This window comes from Strigops habroptila, chromosome 4 (genome assembly GCF_004027225.2).
Source record: "Strigops habroptila isolate Jane chromosome 4, bStrHab1.2.pri, whole genome shotgun sequence".
Lineage (NCBI taxonomy): Eukaryota > Metazoa > Chordata > Aves > Psittaciformes > Psittacidae > Strigops > Strigops habroptila.
In genome coordinates this window covers 34,290,744-34,311,208 of record NC_046358.1, presented here as the reverse complement: position 1 = coordinate 34,311,208, position 20,465 = coordinate 34,290,744, and the positions used below count along the sequence as shown (strand labels likewise).

Genomic DNA, 20,465 nt, shown 5'->3' with positions numbered 1-20,465 from the left:
AATTTAGAAATCCCAACAATATGATCCAAAGTTAAAACAATTCCAGGTACATGGGCTATCAGCAGCTTCAGGATGCCATCTAATCTTTTCCTCTGCTTTTTCTGGGGCTGCGAGGAGGGGGAGGAGGATTTGCATAATTTTTTGGCTGTTACTAGAATTAGAGCAGAACTTTAAATAGCTGGACTTTTGCCCAGTACTTTTTGGAATTGTTAAATGTTTTGTAGCTAAGCTAGGAGAGTACTAAATGCTGGGGTTTTTTTTATCAAATGGCTATCACAGCAGTTAATCTCCTTAGAGACAAACTAAGCGAACTCACAGATTCCCGTGAGTAGTGATTGTTAATGTCAAAGCAAATCTCCTTGTTTATTTATCTTATTATTTCAGTTAAATCTAAGCCCTCTTTCTGCCCTGTGAGAAACCTTTACTTAGAAATAGGATCATTGCTGTATTTTACCAGGGCTTTCAGAGCGTGTTTAGGGCAGTGTGGCCTAGTGGGAGGAGGAGGAGCGGAGGGGAATGAAGGTCAGACTTCCCATCTCTGTCTTCAGGTCTGCTGCTGACATTGTCTCATTTTTAGCATGCTCTCCGTCCTTTCCCATACTCCAATTCCCTTGTTTGTAAAGATGGATTTACTTACACAACATATCACTGAGAGTAAGACTTCCTTGATGAAGAATTCCAGAGTTTGTGCTCATTATACCCAAGTACAGAATATTATTATTTCATTCCCATACATGAATAGACTTGGAACATTATGTTCAGTGCCACAAAGTTTTCACAAACTCTCTGAAATTTTCAAGCAGATATGAGGCAGCATAGAACTTGCTTATGTAATTTAGGATAGTCTTGCCAACTTCAGTCACACTGGAACAAGGACTTGAAGCTGCCACAGGCTGCATTTCTCTATTAACACTGAAGCTAGTCACTATGCAAAATCTACTATAAAGATCTTGAGTTCCCCAGCTGCTAAAAGGCAAACAAGAAACAATGTGTACATTTGAACAGTTGGCATCCCCATGCCTTGGAAAGGGTTAAGAAAACGTCTGCGAAGTTCTGCTATACCCCACTAAATAAACTGACTGATAAAGTCTCCTAGCTCCTCCATAATATAGGTGCAGTATAACAGGAGAGACACTAAATCTTGTCAGTCTTCTGTCTTCAACCTTGGCACAAACGACACAGTTCTTCCTACACAATTCCTTGATGCATTTCTGGCTACAGTATGAGAGGTTCAGTTCCTATACTCTCCGATGACAGAAGAGAGTTACAGGCAAACAGCCAAGCAGAGGCATTTTTGTGCGCTTCTGAAAGTCACAAACTCCCCTGCTGTAAAGAAACCTGCAGACTGGGAAACTTGGAAGGAAGACTCAGGGTCTTGGACTCATCTTCATCTGTGTCCTCCAGCCAAAGGAAATATTTGCCTACTTGAGATACTCTGCAACACTTGAGGGTAGTGAGGCTTGGAAGAGGAGCAGGAATATAGGTGGGTGGTGGTGGGTGGAAGGAGGGAGCCATGGTTGGGTTTGTGCTGAAGGGGTGATTTATGTACTCTGTGTGTGCATTTCTGAGGGGTAAGGCTCTTGTTTGAGGAAAGCACCTTGATGGGCATTTGCAGAGTAAGTATTATGCTGTTTTAACTTTGCTTCAGTCCTGGATAATGTTTATGAGGGTTGAAGTTAATGACTAATACCAGGGTGGGAAGAGTAGGCAGCTCCCTTCTTTACAGTCTAAATGGCATGGTTCCCCATAAAGTCCTGGTCATATTGTCCTCTTTCTCACTTTGTGTGTCTCGGGTGCCCCATGCCTTTTTTTGAAGGACTAACACTAGACCATTCATGCAATGTGTCATTTTTACTAACCAACTAATGTACTAACACCCTAACGACTCATCTTTGCTTTTAGTTATTTTAATTAACAATCGTTCTGTTCACGATTTTTTAATTTCCTTTCTTCCCCCTTTTCCGCAAAGCACTCAGGCATTGGACACGCTATGGTAAACAAACTACATTGTCTGGTAGATATCATTCTTATTGTCTCTTTTTTTGGGTTTGCCGTGTGTTACCTGCCTTTTCCTCCCCCTACCCCCTCTTTTTCCCCCTCCTTTATACTTACTTCTTCCTTTAATTTTATTTTGATTTCATTGAAAACACTTTTTTTTTTTCTCCCTCCTTTTTTTTTTTTCTTTTCTTCCCTCCCCCTTCTTTTTTAATGGAAAAAATGAGTGACAAAAACAACTTGAACAACACTTCTGGAAATGGGGTCTGGACATTGCTTTTATTGGTTTCTTCACCTCCCTCTTTAGTTCTTCTTTTCCATTCCAGTGATAAATTTTTGGGTTTTTCATCCCTGGCTTTTGGGTTCAGCTTTCTCTCTTTTGCTTTGGTTTTCATTTTGCTTTTTTCTCCCCTTTTGGTTTTTACTTTTTACTCTGAAGGTTTCTAGATCAGAACCATTGCAGGGCCTCTAGTCCGTGGTGGTGAAGGCTCTCTTTTTCTCTCATCCTTTTGTTGTGGCAATGGCTATTACAGGCAAACTGGCCAGAGTTGTCCTCTTTCTCCTGATTTTCCCCCACTTCCCTCCCTCCTCTTTCTCTCCTCCTCCTCCCTCTTGCTCTGTCTCTCACTTTCTCTCTCTCTCTCTGACCTCTACCTGCCGTGGCCGACAGGAGCTCAGCCGGTTGTTTGTTTCAGTACACACTCTGCATGGCATGTCCACGTCTGGTGACTCGCCTGTCTTCTCCTGGCCTCGATCTATTTTCCTTCATCTTCCCTTGAAACCACTAACAACATCCAAGCAAAGCACATCAGATTCACTTACTCCTCTCCCTCCCTCTCCTTCCCCTTTCTTCACCCTCCATGTGTTTGGGGTTAGAGGTTTTGGGGACATTTCTGTTTTGGTTTGATTTTTTTTTTTTTTTTTGTCTTAATGTTGGGGTTTGTTTGGTATTTTTGTTTTTGATTGCATGTGAGTGTGAAATAGTTTTCTCTCTTTCTCCTTATCCCTCCTTCTCTTCTCTCTTTTCCTTGCCATCTTTCTGGGCTTCCAGATGTATTGGCATGACATGTCAAAGAACAGTGTGTGCACGCTTTGTGTTTGTTTTCTTTCTTTCTCATCTCTGCTTCTGTCACACTTACTGGTGTGTGGCTGGTTTATTTTGATTTATTTTATTTTTATTTATTTCCTATTTATATTTTGGTTATGAGTTTTTAATATTTTTATTTTTTAATTTCCTTTTTTTGGGGGGGGGATGGTGGGTGTGTGTCTCTCTAGGTACATGGCATGCACATCCATAATGTATTGAAAGTGAGATCCCTCTCACCCTTCCCTGAATGCATGATCGTCAGTGTGCCGTGAGCAAAAGAAACATTAAAAATAAAAAATACCAACCTCGTCTTCATTAGTGTTTGTTTTTTTTTTTTTTACTAACAACCATAACTAACTGTAATAAAATAAATACTAATTAATCATAAAATCAGCTAATATGAGAAATCTCTTTCAAGGACAGCTCCATTTTCTGGCCTGAATAGATGGAAAGCATCTTAATGTGTAGACTGCCATGTCAGCCTGACCGTGCTGGTACACCAGAAAGAAGACAAGCAGATGCTGGAGCATTTCCATTATGGGTGAATCAGACCAGAAAATGGAGCTTGGCTGAACTGAAAAAATACATGCCAAATCTCAACAAAGTCCTTAATAAAACCGACATAAAATTATAGGGGAGGTAACTGCTTCTGTTCAGAATTGTAAGGTCATTGCTGGGATTTTCTTTGTCCATTGTGTCCCTCGAACAGGTGACAATCTCTGTGGATGGCATCCTTACCACCACGGGCTACACACAGGAGGACTACACCATGCTTGGCTCAGATGACTTCTTTTATGTTGGAGGGAGCCCCAGTACTGCTGATTTACCTGGCTCTCCAGTAAGCAACAACTTTATGGGCTGCCTCAAAGAGGTAAATATTTGAAAGTGATTCTTGTTTCTGTGCTTTTGGTTTCTCAAAATCATTGCTCTTTCCTGCTTTTCATTACACATGCAAGGTCTTTCCCTGATGCTGAATTTTACACTGATACTGCAACAGCAGCGTAAGGGTGAACTTGTCATTCAGCTGGACAGAAGGCATCAGCTGCAAAACTCGTGAATTTGTGGTCAGAATCAGACTTCTGGTGCTTGAATTACAGGAAAAGTATCCCTGGTAGTGGGACAGGTGTCTTCTGTAAGGTGTTAACCATTCAGAAGAAAGTATTAGAATCTTCTAGGCATTAAAGCAATAAACATTAAAAAGAAGATAAATGTCCTTTGATTACTAAGCAGCATTTTTGGACTTAGAAAAAAAAATCATAATCAGAAACTTATTTGGGATATTTTTTTAAGGGCCTGGATTTCACCTGGGAATATAGTTAGATGTCAATTTTCCAGGAAGATAGTTAGAATAAACCGAAAAAATGAAGTTGCATGTAGCATAAAATGTATGTGTAAATTATGCGAGGAGAATGCAGCATGAGGGTATAATGGAGTTGTGGCAATGAAGTAGCATGTGGACTTGTGGTGTACTGTGTTAGTAAATCCCAGCAGCAGTTTCTGCATTCGTCAGGAACAGTTATCTGGCTTCCAAGCTCTTGTTGTCTCATGCTGGCTGACTGCCCTTGTCCCTTAGTTAATCCATGACTTCGAGAAAATCCACACATGATTAATAGAGTTTGAACTGCCTGGCCAGTAGCAAGAACCAGAATAGTGTTTGGAGTGGGGATGAGAAGCCTCAGCCTAAATATGAAACTTGGTGCAGTTGTTTTTCGGCTATTACGCCCTGCAGTGAGCTTTTGTCATCTTTCCTATCTCTTCAAGCAGAATTGTGATAATCACTGTGATTAATGGTAATACAGACATTGACATCTCCAAAATGTGCTACAGAAAGCTTACTGAAAAGCAAGGTTAAGTTTTCTGTCAGTCAGCTTGTTAGATAGCCTGGAGTATGAGTTCCTTGCAAGAATTTTCTCCCTAATGGTGGTAATACTGTTTCTCACAGGGTGTGGCTGGGTGGGTCCAAGTCCTTTGCAGCCTGGAGGGTTGTCATAATATCCTCGTTATATAAATGTTTAATATCAGAGGGAAGGTGAAGCTGAGTTTTCAGACAGGAGTCATGGAAACGGTGATGCTGAGCTAGATGATGTTCTATGGCTGTAACTGCCTGACAAGTTACCATCCTACCAATTCTCGACTCATGGTGTCGGGGGTTGTATGTTATGTGCCAATCCTTCGATGTGAGCAATGGCTGTCAGAGTCTGGAGCTGCTCTCTTGCCTGACCTCTGGATTCGTTAAGGGGATGCACATATGCTGGAAAAGAAAATGTGAGCATCTTACATAGGAAATGAAACTGCCCTGCTGAATATAAACTGTCATACAGAGATCGAATCCTTCTGTTTTCATCTGTAGAGCCTTGGGCCTGATTTTTGTAGGCACTGAGCATCACAGTTTGATTGAAATAAAGAGGAGATACAGCTTCTTAGTGTCTCTTTAAATCAGGATCTTAATTTTATTTATGGATGCTCTGAACATAACACTTAGCTGAGGCCATTTTTATGTGTGCTTTAAGTCAAGCCAATGGAGCAGAGAAAGTGGTGACAAGAAAATCTTCAGCAGCTTTGTTATTTATATAATCATTTGTATTCTATTAGCTAGCACAATGTGCTAAGAGCCGCTTACGTAGCAGTCCCAGGCTCATAATGCTCTGTGAGAAGAAAAACCCAAGCAACCACTTAAGAATGAGAGGGAGAGGGAGAAAACAGATAATCAGAAGGTACCTTGTAATCTTCACTTGACTAGGCAGTGACAGAAGATGTGTTTCAGCAGCTGTCTCGACTTAATACAGGCTGGTGCTGGCTGGATTTGGGCTATAGTCTGCTTAATAGCAACCTACGCTTAGTAGTGGTCCAGTGATGCTTTCACCTGCTGTGAAAATATGCCCAAAATATACCTTACCTGGCCTCTGAGGTCGAATGCACTATATGCTATTCACTAAACATCAGTGTAGCGCAGGGCCGTCGGGGGTGCACCTGGAAGTGGGATGAATGGAAAAATGTAATATTTCAAATGGGAAGCCATGTTACTAATTGGCATTTTGTGTTTCATTTCTCCATACCCCTTAGGCCGCTGGCTGAATTACCACAGGTGTCACTAGGAAGCATAAGGAAACTGACTGTTGTGCTTTTCCGCCTTCTGGTTTTGGCAAGCAGAGGTGACAGGGAGCTGCGATTAATGGAGAAAGAGCAGCACTTAGAGGGCTGTCAGAATCCTGATGAACTCCAGAAGTGCTGCCATAACACTGACACCTGCACAGAGCAGTGTCTGACCAAAATAGATAGCCTGGGCAGGCTGAGAAAGGTTCTTGTTGCATGTGTCATGAGTTAGTCCCAGACATCAAAGCAGGCAGTGCTTTCATTAAGTGGAGCTTTGGATGAGTTGAGCAGAAAGTAGTTTGCCTTGTGAAATTCCTCACAGAGTTGTTTTCCTCTTCTTTCCTTTGTTAGGGATGAAAACACTGATGGCAAAGGTAGCAGGATCAACCTGAGATCCACCTGGAATTAGGGGATGGTTCTTTTGAGTGTTTTCTTTCTGTTTACTTCTGAAATGCCAGGGTATATCTATGTAATGCAATGCAGCATGGCATGAAAGAAACCTGAGGTGGCTTGAGAAAGCTAGAGCACCTGTGGGGATCAGACTGACCCCCAGGAGCAGCCAGCTTTGATCCTTGAAGAGGCAGAAATGTGATAGTGCAGTGCTTGTGTGCCTATAATGTTTCTAATTCCAGAACTGGTGACAGGGAACTTGTCTCTCTGTATAGCATGGCAGTGTATTTTATAAATAAATTCCTGTAAGTTATGTTTTAAAATACTTTCTGTGGACAAGAAGGATGCTTAGCTTCTGATCAGCCAGTGCTGGAGGAGCTTGAGCTCTTAAGAAAAGTATTTTAAATTAATAAAGTTAAACAGAGGGGTAGGATAGACTGTAATAGCAAATATTGTTCCTTTAAGTTTATGCTGTCTAGTAATGCTCTTTTTTCCTACCAAAGTCATAGCTGAGTAATCACCTTTTCCCAGAAGCATAGCGCATCCCAAGTGGATTGCACTGCTGTTTGTAATGGGGAAGAACATCTTGCCAAGCCCTGTACTGATCTCTTGAAAGTTTTAAAGCAGAAGAGTCTATTCCTGCTCCTCTGCATTCATTTAAGACTTCCCTGAGAGATGTCTCAGTTTCCTAGGAAGGCAAAGAGTTGATGCAGGCTTTGGGGTGAAACTTTCAGCCTTCCCCCTGTAATCTCTCTTACATCTTGTGGACTGCGTCAGCCTCACAGTACAGCAACAAAACTGCTCACATGGGAGTGAAGAGGGGTCCTTGAGTGGAGCATTGCCTTCCCACTTCCTCTGAGATGACATGCAGGTGCTGAAGTGCCATGGGGTTGAATGCCTAATGACCCTCTCTGCCCCTTTGCAGCTGGGAAGGACTTCTCCACTCAGCTGGGGTTGGTAGGAGGAGGGGCAACTCTGGCAGGGTAGACACTTCATGTGGTCAAAGTCTAAGCCTTGACTAAGGAGGAATTGGAGTGTGTGAGAGTGTGCTTCTGGAAAGGAACCAAGGGTCTCGGGGCTCTTCTGCTGCAGTATCTAAATAAGCTGTGGTGAAAGTAACCATGTTTTCTTTGGATTGTCTAAGCTAATGTTTCTTCCTTTGACCACAGAACAGATTCTCCTGCCTCTTCTTTTCCTTGTGTCTACTAGTTCTGATTGAAGAGATTTCACTAAGTTGCCAGCAGTAATATAACTAAACCATAAATCCAAGTGCCGAATGTGTAGTTCAGGTGGTTGTGTTGGTGGTATTATTATTATAATTATTATTATTTGTCTTCATTTTCATCAGAATTAAAGGTGCCCCAATGTCTGGTAGCACTATTTGTTTTACATTTCTGTGTAGCCATCCTGGCAGTATTGCAGTATACCTGACTGTTAGGAGGAAGCAAGACTGGAAAATAGAAGTAACTTTTTTCATGAAAATTTTAAAAGGCAGAATATGCAAATAGGGCACACACAGACATCAAACGTGGGCATTGCATTATATTTGCATAAAATCTAAGGCTTTCTGGACCTTCAGTCTTAAATTGTTCCAGAGGAACTCCGAAGGAGGAAGCTGATGTATATCCTATCGTGAAGGAAACCAGATGTAGAGATGGTATAGGAGGAGATATAGAAGCACATCTGAGGCAAGTGAGCAGAAATATTTTTTTAATGGCTGTCAGGGAAGGAGCGACACTGCTTTAACAGTCAGTGAATGGATGAAAAGGGGGATGCACTCCCTTCAGGTAGAAAGGGAGAAGGATCCATTAATAGTTCTTAAGGACACCCATATGGCCAGAAGGAGGTAGGACAAGAAAGATAATGACAAACAGCTATGAATTGCATGTACTGGAGAGTCCTGGGGAGGAGGTTCCAGTGATCGGGGTGGAGATAGACGGTGGCTGGGTGGGAAATTTAGCTGTATAGGCAAAGAGGGAAAACTGGATTTTGATCTTCAATCGCTAGGGAAGGGAGGTAATCAGAATATTTCCTAGGCTCTATTAGGGAGCCAGCCATTCAGATTTGATTTACTTGGAGCAGTACTTAGATGGTGCAGATGGAGGTGCTTTAGAACAGCTGAAGGTGGTCCCTGGAGAATGGATGTGCATGAGCGAATTTATGAAAACTTCACATTTTTCTATCAATGCTTTCTTAAAATCTCAATTCTGGAAAATGTTGATTAGTACTAGCAGCTCGATGGAAGCAGTGAGGTTTGCATATGGGTGGAATATGGCAGAAATTATTGCAGGGGTCAGGCACCATCTGGCCATGATGGGAGAAAGCTGTGAAAGCTTAGATCATTTCTGCCTGAAATTTAACTGCTAGGAGCCAGATTTCTAAATGGTTCATGAGCGTGCCCAGTTGCTGTATGTACATCTCGGATGCTCTCTACAAGCCAGGTCTTTTTCAGGCCTATTTGCATGTGTAAAGATGATGTGATTTCTGTTTGGGGATTATTTTTTTTCTGGTTGGAGTATCACACTGAGGAAGAGGCTGAAGATGCCTAAAGGGCTAAAGCCTGAAGGGCTAAAGCACAGACGCAGAGAAGAACAGTCCAAATGTGAAGAGGGCAGATGGAGGAAGTTGCAGCTGTAAGACTCCCTCCCTAGCCTGGTAGCCTAAAAGCTTTTGGGTGCCCAAGATCCCCTCCCACAGCAGTGATTTAACAGACCCAGGAATACATAAGAGAACAATCAGGAATCAACAGTGTGGGGAATTTCACTAGTGCATTGTGGAGGACGTTACCACATGAATGGCACAAATTGCCCACACATGTTGGTCCTACATTGCTGCTCCAGCTGCTCTATTGTGTTTGGACCACTCTGTTTCCTATCTGTATTACTTAGTGAATTTAATATTCATAAAAGAAAGAGAGGGGCTAGTAGTACTGCATAGAAGCAGGCAAAGCATGGCCAAAGCTTGATTATGATTCCTCTCTTCAAAATATGTCTTGTTCTTAATCTTGGTCTCCCCTTACTGTGCCAGAGCATCATCCCAAACTGCCCTGCTGATTGTAGAATCAGCAAATCAGGTTGGAATGGACATTAAAAATAATTTAATTCCAGTCCCCCTTGGGCAGGGATACCTTCCATTAGACCAGGTTGCTCAATGCCTCGTCCAACTTGGCCTTGGACATTTCCAGGGATGGAGCATCCACAACTTCTCTGGGCAACCTGTGCCAGTGTCTCACCACGATCTTAAGCTTCCAGAAACATGTAGTTTTTGATTGCCCCTCACTCTTAGATTTCCAATTGCATTACTGGTGCTGTGGTGGATCAACCTCCTGTTGCAGCTCTAGGCTGTGTGAGAGTCAGGGATGCCTGTGCATTTTCTCTGTGCTATCTGCAGAGTGTCCAGCACAAGGCCTTCATCATGTTTTTGAGTGCCCTTGTGGAAACATAACAACACAGTGGCTAAGGAGACACAACAGGGGAGATGTTGGCCAGCGTTTCGAGCAGCTCCTGCTGAAATTCATGAAGGAAATAAAAAAATCCAAACCATATTTCTGGAAAGGTTTAATTTGGAGGTAGGAATGGAGGCACTTGGAAACTGAGAGCAGTATGATACAAGGCAAGATGCTGAGACAATCCTGAATAGATCAGTAATGGGGAGGGGAAGATGATAGTATTTTCTCATCAAGTAATGCTTATAAGCTTCATTCCTGAGCTTGTTTGCATTTTGTATTTCTATATTAGCTCAGAGTCAGAAGGGATATATGGTTGGGCATTAGAACATTAGGCTGCCTGCTGGCTGACAACATATATTGGATGCTTAGGCATGAATCCTGCAAGGTATGCAGAATACCTTGTGTTTTCTGGTATGAGTATGGGGCACAACATGAAGCCAAAGAGAGTAAGAGGATCTTTAAACTGAGCATCTGAAAGCTGGAGTACCCTATCTATCTATCTCTGGGCTTTTTGACAGTGCTGAAAAAGAAACAATGCTTTGAGAAGGATTGTTTTTAAACAAACTTTTTTATCTTACCAGAGGAACTTCTTTTGCCCTGCCAGACCTCTGTGGTGCTGCCAGAAGGAGTGGTATTGTGCCTCCTTTGTTTTGCTTGCCTGTATGTTTACATGTGCACACCATTCTATAGTCATAAAAGATTGGATCACACCAGCCTCTTTTCTCAGAAATAACTACTAGAGTGAAATTTACCCTACACGCAAGTGTAGGAGAAAATGTGTAATACCACTTACATCAAACCAGGCATAAGTAAAGTAACTGCTATGGTTCATGGTCCTAATACTAATATTTAGCAGTGTGATGAATGTCAGCCTCTCTGGGGAAGGCAATTGATTCAGTTGATTTTGCTAGTGGCTTTTTTAGAGAATCATTTATCAAGGATGGGAGAAAAGAGGAATGTTTGTGTGAAGTAAAGGCAAGGCAGCCATTCCAACACAAAGTCTATGGCCATACTGTGGGCCAGGAAGAAAAGAAGAGAGAGGGTGTAGATTTCCATGCAAGTGTCTATGAGTCATGGGAGTTGAAAGGTTAGAAGTAAGCTTTTGTTATGGAGGTGGAAGCATGCAGAGAGAAAGGCATCCTGTGATACAGTAACACAATGACAACATTTTACAATTAACTCATCTGAAGGAATTTAGGCATAGAGGAACAAATTACCCAGCTCGTTCCTTTTCAATACTAGCTTGAGTGAATTTCCCTTAACTTTCCCACTTCCGAAACACCAAGAAAGTGCAATATCCCAGACTGAGCTCCCAGGAGAAGCACAGATCAGAATGTCCCAGTCAGTTTGACATGGCAAATGAATGTTTTTGGTTTTGAAGTATACTTTCTTAGTGTTTGATTTTTATTTTTATTTTTCTAAATTAGGATTGTTTTTAGTGACAAGGATCTCACACAGAAAATCCAGTGCTGCAGAGTTGGGTGCACTGTGACCCCATACTTAGTAAATACACTTACTAAAAGTCTAATTCATAATGATGAATAATCTGAGGTAATAGGACACTTTGTCTCCACAGTTTAGTTGGTGGCTTTTGCAAAGCAGCCTCAGAGATTTTGGCTTCTTTGAAACCATTGGCTAAAATACAGTACCAAGGGGAGTAAATGTCATTATCTGCTTCTTTCGAATACTACAAACTAAGGCACAGAAGTGATGTGACTTGGTCAACATCATACAGCCTGCGATAGGTAGAATAGTAGATAAGAGGGAGGTCTTACCTATCGCTCCTTTTGTTGTTGTTCCTCCTGGCAGGAAAAGCCGATGTCTTCAGTATAGTGTAAGAGTCACAACTAACTGATGTTCTTAGTGGAGAATACTAGATGTTCCTGGAATTACTGCAACCTTGTTTTTCTGGGGAATTTTCTTCTTTACCAGTAGTATTTACCAATTTCTTCTTGGTTTATCCTTGATTTCTTTATACATTCCTGTCAAGCTGACAAGGGGGTGAGTGTGAAAAAACAACTTTGGAAGATTGCACAGGGCATATATAGATTATGTTGAAAACGCATCGTAACTTGCCAGCTGGAGTGTTGCGGATAGGTATGAAATGCCCCCCTACTTTCTCTTAAGAGTCAGCTCAAGTGATGAAATGAAGGAAAAATCCAGAACAGACTCTACTTCCATGCAATCTAAGTAGCTGACGTTGAGGCTGGGGACTGTTCAAATGAAGATCAGTCCTGCACAAACAGTTGTTGGTGCAGGTCATTTTCGAAAGTGAACAAGTTCTGATGGTTTTATTTTTCTCTGCTTTGTGCTGTTTCTCAATCCAAGATACTATGAATTGCATCGTAAGTGTTGTGTATCTTAGGAGATTTCTTCCACATCTGACCAGAATGGGAAATGATCTTCCAGTTATGGATCCGGTTAAAACTTCTGCTGGATTTGGGGAGACCCTTTAATGAAGTACATGTCACTCTGTGCATTCCAGGGTTTAATATTTCACTTTCTCATGTTCTCACATTTTTAGTAAGGATTGATGACCTGGCCCACAGGAGGAGTCTGGTAGGGTGTATTAGTGTGCTGCCGGTGCTGCAGCTCTGCTTTAGCCAGGGAGTTATTCAAAGTCTCCTTTCCTTACATAGCTTAGCCCTTGCCTACCCTACAGAAGAAGGGTTTCTGCTAGTATTATTGCCTTGCCTCATGCATGACAAGGAAAATAACTTTGTCAGCTTGGCTAATTTGCATCTATAGCAAGACCTTCTGCTGGCATAATGATATTGGGTAGGGCTTGTTGCAAAATAATGTAAGCTAATCCTAATTATAGATTGATCTCTTTCATCAAGTGTTTCTGACCACATAGTGGAAGAGTAATGTACTCTTAACATGTCTGTAGAAAGCTTATTCATGATCTGCCCATATATTATATCCATGGAAAGTATTCCTGTTAAACAGGTAAACAATTTGAAATTTCCTCATACAGTTAGTCATTAGTGAAGGAATTCGAGTATGAAAATGAAGTCCTAGAATTAATTTACAATTAGAAAAACATGGGAGATCCAAAGACAGGAGTTGAAATTTCAACTGACTTTGCAGCGGGAGGTGGAGGAGATGTTATTTTATCATCTGTGTACTAAAACGATCACTAGGCTCCTAAAATTGTCTTTTTAATGAAATTCATATAGCAAAGGCTCTAGAATCCTACAGCACAATGAATCTGGAAGTGCAAACAGTTTGGATTTTTTTATTTTTTTTTTTCATAGCTCTGTCCTCAAATTAAACAAATACAGGTTCTAGTTAAGATGACATTTATTACAATATAGTATCTTGTTCTCAGGAACTCCTGTCAGTGGGCAGACAGCAACTTGCAGGTGTTCTATGTCAGTCCCAGTACACACGTTTTGTTGGGGGATTAATTTAAAGGATAATTCACATACCAACAGTTCAGTGGCATTGAAATCCTAAAGTTACTGCACTCTTGGAAAGTTTACAAAAGTAATTAATGGCCAAAGTCTGATTAATAAAGTATGCATGTAGACTGAGAATATGTTTTAAAGCAACCGTAGATGAGCAAACTGAAACTTTCTATACAGAACGCATAAGAGGCGTCTTTTTGCAGGGCTGTTTGAACTACGTACTGCCACCATGCTCATAAGCTAAAGAGAATCTATGGAGGTAGAACAGAGCGTGGTCTAACCTAGTCCGACTGAGACAGGTACATTAGGAGGATATTAGCAGCAGAGGTTGGTCACCACTGGGCAGCCTAGCCAGCAGGCTGGTGTATTGCACAGGTAATAGAGCAATCCACTGAATCTCCACTGAGCCACCCACACGTGTCCCTGAGTCCTGGTGCTAGGGCCATCTGTGCTTGCTTTGAGGCAGGACTATCAGGAGCAGGCTTTGCTTTCCTGCATAATGAACCTGATTCCTACTAAGCTTCTGTACCTGCAAGGGATGTGCCATGTGCTGTTGTTCAGAAAATGAGAGTGTTTACAGGTGTAGAAATAAATTGGCAAATTTAAAACATGTAAGGGGGATTGGAGCAATATAGCTTGTGCTTTGGGCATGTAATAAAGTTAATTAGCAAACCAGGCCCTGAAGAATCAAAATGTTAAAGCAACAATCCTTGCACACATACATGATCTAATCCATCTCCATTCAAGAATGAGCAGAATAAGACAGGATACACAAAGTATTGATAGACAAACATAGCTAAGTCCAAAGTCATCAGCAGAGCAGTGGTGACACTCACTGAGGGTTATTGTGGGAAAGATTTCCACCTGTCTTTGTCTTATTCCATTAGCCAAACATGGTCCCATCCTAATGGATCCTGTAATCTTAACTTCCATAGAATCATAGAATGGTTTGGGTTGGAAAGCATCGTAAGATCATCTAGTTCTAACCCCCCTGCCATGGGTAGGGATGCCTCACACTAGACCATGTCACACAAGGCTCTGTCCAACCTGGCCTTGAACACTGCCAGGGATGGAGCATTTACCACTAACTTTGGCTGTCCAAAGCCTGGCGTTCTTAGCTTATGATGAAAGTAAATGATCTGCTTTTGCTTTGCTTGGCTTTTTAGTTCACTAAGCTTAGTAAACTCTTGGTTTGGGTGAATAACTGAGAAGAAATAGGAGATGCACTTTTATTTGTTGCTCCTTATGCTGCATTAAAGATATTGCTAAGGATCAGTCTTATACTGTCAGAAATAAACAAGAGTAGTTTTGAAGAGTCAGGACCTGCCATATGCTAATATTAATAAAGTTATAGGAGAGAAAGAAGTTGCAAAGCTGTGCTCTTTATATATAGGTGTATAAAAGAGGTACTTTTGGCCTAGGAGTGAGCCAACTGTCGTGTGAGTAGAAAGGAAGAGGCAGGCAACATTTGTTACTTGAACTGCGTGGAAAAAGCAGTGAGCTCAATATGTCACAGATTTTGTATTGTCTCTGATTTTCTTTCTGTTCTAATTCTTTGTCATTACTGCTCTCTGGTTTTGGTCTACTCCTATTGATGTTGTCTGTTGCAGTGAATATCTGTGCTTTGGGATCTTTTACTCTCCCTCTGTCCTTTAAACTGCGAAGGCAGAATTCATTTAGTTCAGAATTTGTAGTGTATTTGTCTAGATTCCTAAGCAATTCAATATGAATAATACAGGCATATTGAAAGATGAAGTTTAAGCTCAAGTTGCTTAACACAATGTTTTATACTCTTAGAGCTACAGTGCCATAAGTGGAGATGTTAGAAATGGTAACATCAGAGCTCAGAGATGAGTTGGGGTCTGCCCCTCGCCCCTGCTTCTTGTAGCTATTTAGACATAGATGTAGTAGCACATGAGATGAATGGTGTTTATTTTAACAGGTCTTAGGGGAACATCAGGAGATTTGCTATGTTGCATACCATGCTACTGGTGACTTCATATCACCAGAAGGAGGAAAACTCAAATGCTCCTACTTTTGTGCTCCTGAGCACAAAATCTTAGCACTTGAGCACTTAACTGATGCTTCAGGGAGAGCATCAGTTACCTGCAGCTGATGGCACACAACTGAACAGTAACAACTGCATCCAGGAAAGCAGTGATCTGTAGTGTGCGAGTCACCAAGCTCCTCTGGCCAGAGTGGAAGTGACTGAGAGGTGGTGTCTCACTTTAGTACCCCAAGAGGTAACTGAGTGATGCCAGTAAAGCTTTCTTACTGTGTCAGTATTAGCAAGCAGAGGGAACACAGAGGTTTAGGAATAGTGGCAGAGATGAAAAATGGCATTTAGAAATCGGGCTTGAGAATGGCATAATCATTCCTGTTAAATCTGTGCCTTTCTTTCTGATTATTAGCCATTTTAAGTGGAATGGGTTTTGCATCTAGAACAAGTCTCTGAACAGATGATTAGTGGTTTTATCTGTAATAACTTTACATTTTATAGAACCCTGCTAGGAGTACACATCTGGTGAGCCAAGCTATTTAAAGCTGTGTTAATTCTGTTAATTGCTCTATGTTTATTTGGATTGCTGGCACCTGCGGGCTTTAGGATAATGTGTGTAGGGTATATTCTCTCCCGCTTTCTAGCTGAGAAAAATGGAGAGAACCATTTCCTCAGCTAGGAACAGCAACCTTGGCGGAACATCCTGGCTAGATTGGTTGTCCTTGAGATTCCCTCTTTTACTACAGCTGATTGCAGTGAGATGCCAGCCAGAGGCAAAATGTTCCTTTGATTGGGGCAGGAGGTAGGCAGACAATCTGCTTTTGCATGCACTTGCCATCATCAGGCAGTAGCAGAAACAGGGAATAAAGCCAGTGATTTTTAGAAATCTGATCAAGTCCATCCTATTCTGATCCTGCTTCTCAGCTGCCTTCCAGTGATCATTTTCCAGTTTGGTTTTGGTTGTGAAGTGCTCCAGTAGGTTTCAAGCTCTTGAACAGATGTGAAGATAAGTATGCTGATGCTTTCTGAACTTTTGTCAGAGAAGATAATTTTTGTTAGAGAAGATAACTGGCAGTGGAATTCAGAACATTTGAGGTGACTAAAACATTGCTGTGAAATGCTAGGAGGGCAGCTCAGTTTTTTCATGTTTGCAGCTGGATTGGACAAACCACTGGAATGGTTTTTCCCAGTCTTTTGCTCTTGTACCTCTGGGTTTATTCTCACATGGGGAAGCAAAGGGTTTCACTTGCATTGTTCACTGCTGACTTAAAAGTGCAGCAGATCCTGAAAGGCTTGGTACTTGGAGGCTTTTACCTAATATGAGCTCAATATGGTGGCTATTATGGTTTATGTAGGTGCCAGTTCTCTCTCAGACCTCTGATGTGGGTTTCAGTCTATGCTTCAACTTTGGCAATGCTAGGGCATCGTCCCAACAAACCAGATGATTAATTAAGAACTGTTCACACTCTGTTACTTGTTTTATGGCTGTCTTCAAAACTGCAATTTTTCTTGAGAAGGCCAGTGAGAAGTTAGGGTGAAATCTGTCCTTCTGATACTGATGATGTGACCACAGATGGGTTTCTGCAGCTGCTTTGTAACCCTTTATGGGCACTGACTAAGTTAGATGTTGGTTGTAACCTCCCAAAGTAGGTTCTTACCCAATGGAGGGACTGCCACATCACCCATCTTGAAGGCATAAAAAAGTGTAAAAACAACCACCTGTAGTGCAGGGGAAAGCTTTCTCAGGAGCTTAACAAACCGTGATTCTTGTGACTTGTCACTCTTAAAGGACAAGACTGCTGTGCTTGTCATCTCAAGTAGAAGCTGTTACTGGGGATGTTCATTTCATTTATTCTAGCCAGGTAATGAATGGTTAAGCAATCAGTTGCAATATTAAAATACTTGGAAATCAGTTATAAAGAAAAGCTCCAGAAAAGTATATGCTGTTCTTATATTTAAGAGTGGATTCTCTGCTGCGTCAGTGGTCAGCTAACCAGGCAAGCTGTCAGCTGAGCAGTTTTCTCCGTTTCCCCGGTTTATATTCCAGGGCTGATTTATCCTGAAATTGCCTTCATCTGAGGTAACAAGAAGACAGAACGCCTCTGTTCTCCTTTACCTAAGCTTGGTGTACCTGCTTCTCTCTCTCCTAGTTTGAGCTTGCTTCCCCTTATTCATGACTGCACACTAGGAGATCACATAGAAATGCAGCGTTGTCACTTCCTCCATCTTCTCCATTTTTTTTCTTAATATGTATTTCTAGTATGTTAATTAGCATATGCTTGGCTCTTCTGGCTTCAGGCTAGTTTTCATGTTTACAACCTCTGTGACACATTTTGTTAGAACTTCACTAATCATATATCACAGGAGAAATTAATTATGCATGTAACTTATTAGGTTAATAACTTTCATCTCATTGTGAACTTCACATAAAGTTACACATTAATAATTCAAATGGCAACTTTGACATTGAGTGTGTTTTCTAAATAATTTCTTCTGTCCCTTCTTTTTGGGAGTTTTGGGTTTTTGTGGAAACTACAGCTGGTTTTAAAAAATTTGACTCCAGCTCTGTTTCCCCATTCCTCCTGGAGGCTGGATTTGCTAGTGCCTCCAGTAGAGGAAGGCAGATAAGTGTTGGTGTCCCCTTTGGTTTTGCAACTGGAGCTTATGGGAAAGACTTGGTTTGTATGAGGACACCTATTAGTAAGAATAATAGAATAGTTTGGGTTGGAAGGGACCTTTAAAGGTCATCAGTGCTCAGAGCCCCATCCGACCTGACTGTGAATGTTTCCTGGGATGGGGCATCTACCACCTCTCTGGGCAACTTGTTCCAGTGTTTCACCACCCTTATCATAAAAAATTTCTTCCTTCTATCTAGCCTAAATTTCCCCTCTTCTAGGTTAAAACCATCACCTCTTGTTGCTCTTGCAACAGGCCCTGCTAAAAAGTTTGCCCCCATCTTTCTTAAAAGCCCCCTTACTGCTAGGGTGCTATGAGGTGTCCCCAGAGCCTTCTCTTCTTCAGGCTGAACATCTCTGACTGTCTCAGGCTTTCTTCAAGGGAGTGGTGTTCCATCTCTCTGATCATCTTTCTGGACCTCCTCTGGACTGGCTTCATCAGGTCTTTCCTGTGCTGGGGGCTCCAGAGCTGGATATTATGTTCCAGGTGGGGTGTCGCCAGAGCAGAGGGGCGGGATCGCCTCCTTTGAACTGCTGGTCACACTCCTTTTGGTGCAGCTCAGCATACAGTTGGCTTTCTGGGCTGTGAACATCCATTGTTGGCTCATGTCCTGCTTTTCATCCCCTAGTATCCCCAAGTCCTTCTTCTCACTGCTCCCAATCCTTTCATCCTCCAGTCTGTATTGATACAGGGGGTTCCCCTGACCCAGGTGCAGGACCTTGCACTTGGCCTTGTTGAACCTCATGAGGTCCATATGAGCCCACTTCTTGAGCTTATCTAGATCCCTCTGAGTGGCATCCTTTCCCTTAGGCATGTCAACCACACCACTCAGCTTGGTGTTGCCTGTAAACTTTCTGAGGGTGCACTTGACCACCTGTGTTTATGTCATTGATGAAGATATTAAACAGTACTGGTCCCAGTACAAATCCCCGAGGGACACCGTTTGTCACCAGTCTCCATCTGGACATTGAGCATTGACCACTAGTCTCTGGATGTGACCATCCAACCAGTTGCTGATCCACCGAACAGTCCACCCATCAAATCCATATGTCTTCAAGTTAGAAGGATGTTGTAGGAAGCTATGCCAAATGCCTGTATCTGAAAGACACCTCCTTAAATATCCAGGCAAGTCTAACAGAGCAGCTGAAATCATTTCACAGACTCCACTTATTTGGAGTGCAGCAGATGAGCTTTGATGGTGCTGCCAAGGACTTATGAACATTGGCATTGTATTTTAACTGTGGAGGAGCTTCCTTGGATTTACTGAGACCTCAGTAAGTGTGGACAGGAGAGTTTTGGTAAAGGAAGCCTACCTTTCAAAAGTCTTTCAGTGAGGTGTCTCACCAAAAGGTTTTCCAAGAATTAAAAGAAGCAATGGGCAAAGAAAGAAGGTCCCTGAACAGAGGAAGAACTGGTTGGAAGGTAAAAACCAGAATGTAGGATGAAACAGGTAGTTTTCCCATGGGAAGGCCCCAGTGGAAAAGACTTCTGAGTCCATGCTGAGGTCTGAAGGTTCATTAGTGGAACTATAAATGGAAAGGGATGTGGATAGAGAAGGCATACATTTTACTGATGTATTGTGCATCACTTGTGTTTGTTTATTGTTTGGGGTTTTTTTTTTCACCTTTTCCCTTTTAGTTTTATATTCTCTTCCCTTATTTCCCTTGTTATTAACATCATTAGTAGTAGTGTTATTGTACTTTAATTATTAAACTGTTGTTATCTCAACCCGTGGGTTTTGAATTCTTTTGATTCTCCTCCCATCCCTCCCGGGAAGGGGGGTGTGAGTGAGCGGCTGCATGGTATTTAGTTACCAGCTGGGCTTAAACCCTGAGCTGAGAATATGACAGTATTCAAGTGAGACTGTCTGCAGAACTGCAGAGGATGACCTAGTAATGCTGAACAACTGGACAGAGAAAGGTCAGATTAGATTAAATGGATGTAAATACAAATTGAGGTATATATATTGGGAGGGAGGAAAAATAATCCCAACTTTCTATATTCAGTAATGGGCTTTGAGTTGATTCTGATATTTTAGTAAAGAATTATTTGAAAATATTTGCTTGGTGGTCAGTATTGGCCAAATAAGTGCATCTAACATTAGACATTTTTAGGAAGGGAATAGAGAACAATACAGAAAATATAATGATGTCATTAAATAAAACCACACTGGACACTGTCATTCTGTCCTTTTGATGTCAGAAAGGGGAGAAGGGCAGCAAAGATCATCATAGGTCATGAGAGAGACTTTTATACAAGGAATGGCCAAAGAGACTATGGCTTTTCATAGCAAAATTGATGGAGAAAAGGGTATGATAGTGGGACATAAAATCATGTGTAGTGTGGGAGAGGAATCAAAGGGAACTG

The 20,465-nt window shown here is 41.7% G+C and overlaps 1 protein-coding gene across 39 annotated transcripts in view; it reads left to right on the top strand.

The window, feature by feature from the left end:
• The window catches only part of NRXN3 (neurexin 3), a 997,539-nt gene that overhangs the window by 268,378 nt on the left and 708,696 nt on the right, over nt 1–20,465 (top strand). For all 39 annotated transcript variants that reach the window (XR_003991147.1, XR_003991145.1, XR_003991143.1 and 36 more), the window contains one exon: nt 3,792–3,953. Coding sequence is in view for 32 of the 39 variants with exons in the window: in XM_030484277.1 (XP_030340137.1) it covers nt 3,792–3,953 (162 nt within the window). In the remaining 7 variants the exon portion in view is untranslated. The remainder of the gene's footprint in view (nt 1–3,791; nt 3,954–20,465) is intronic.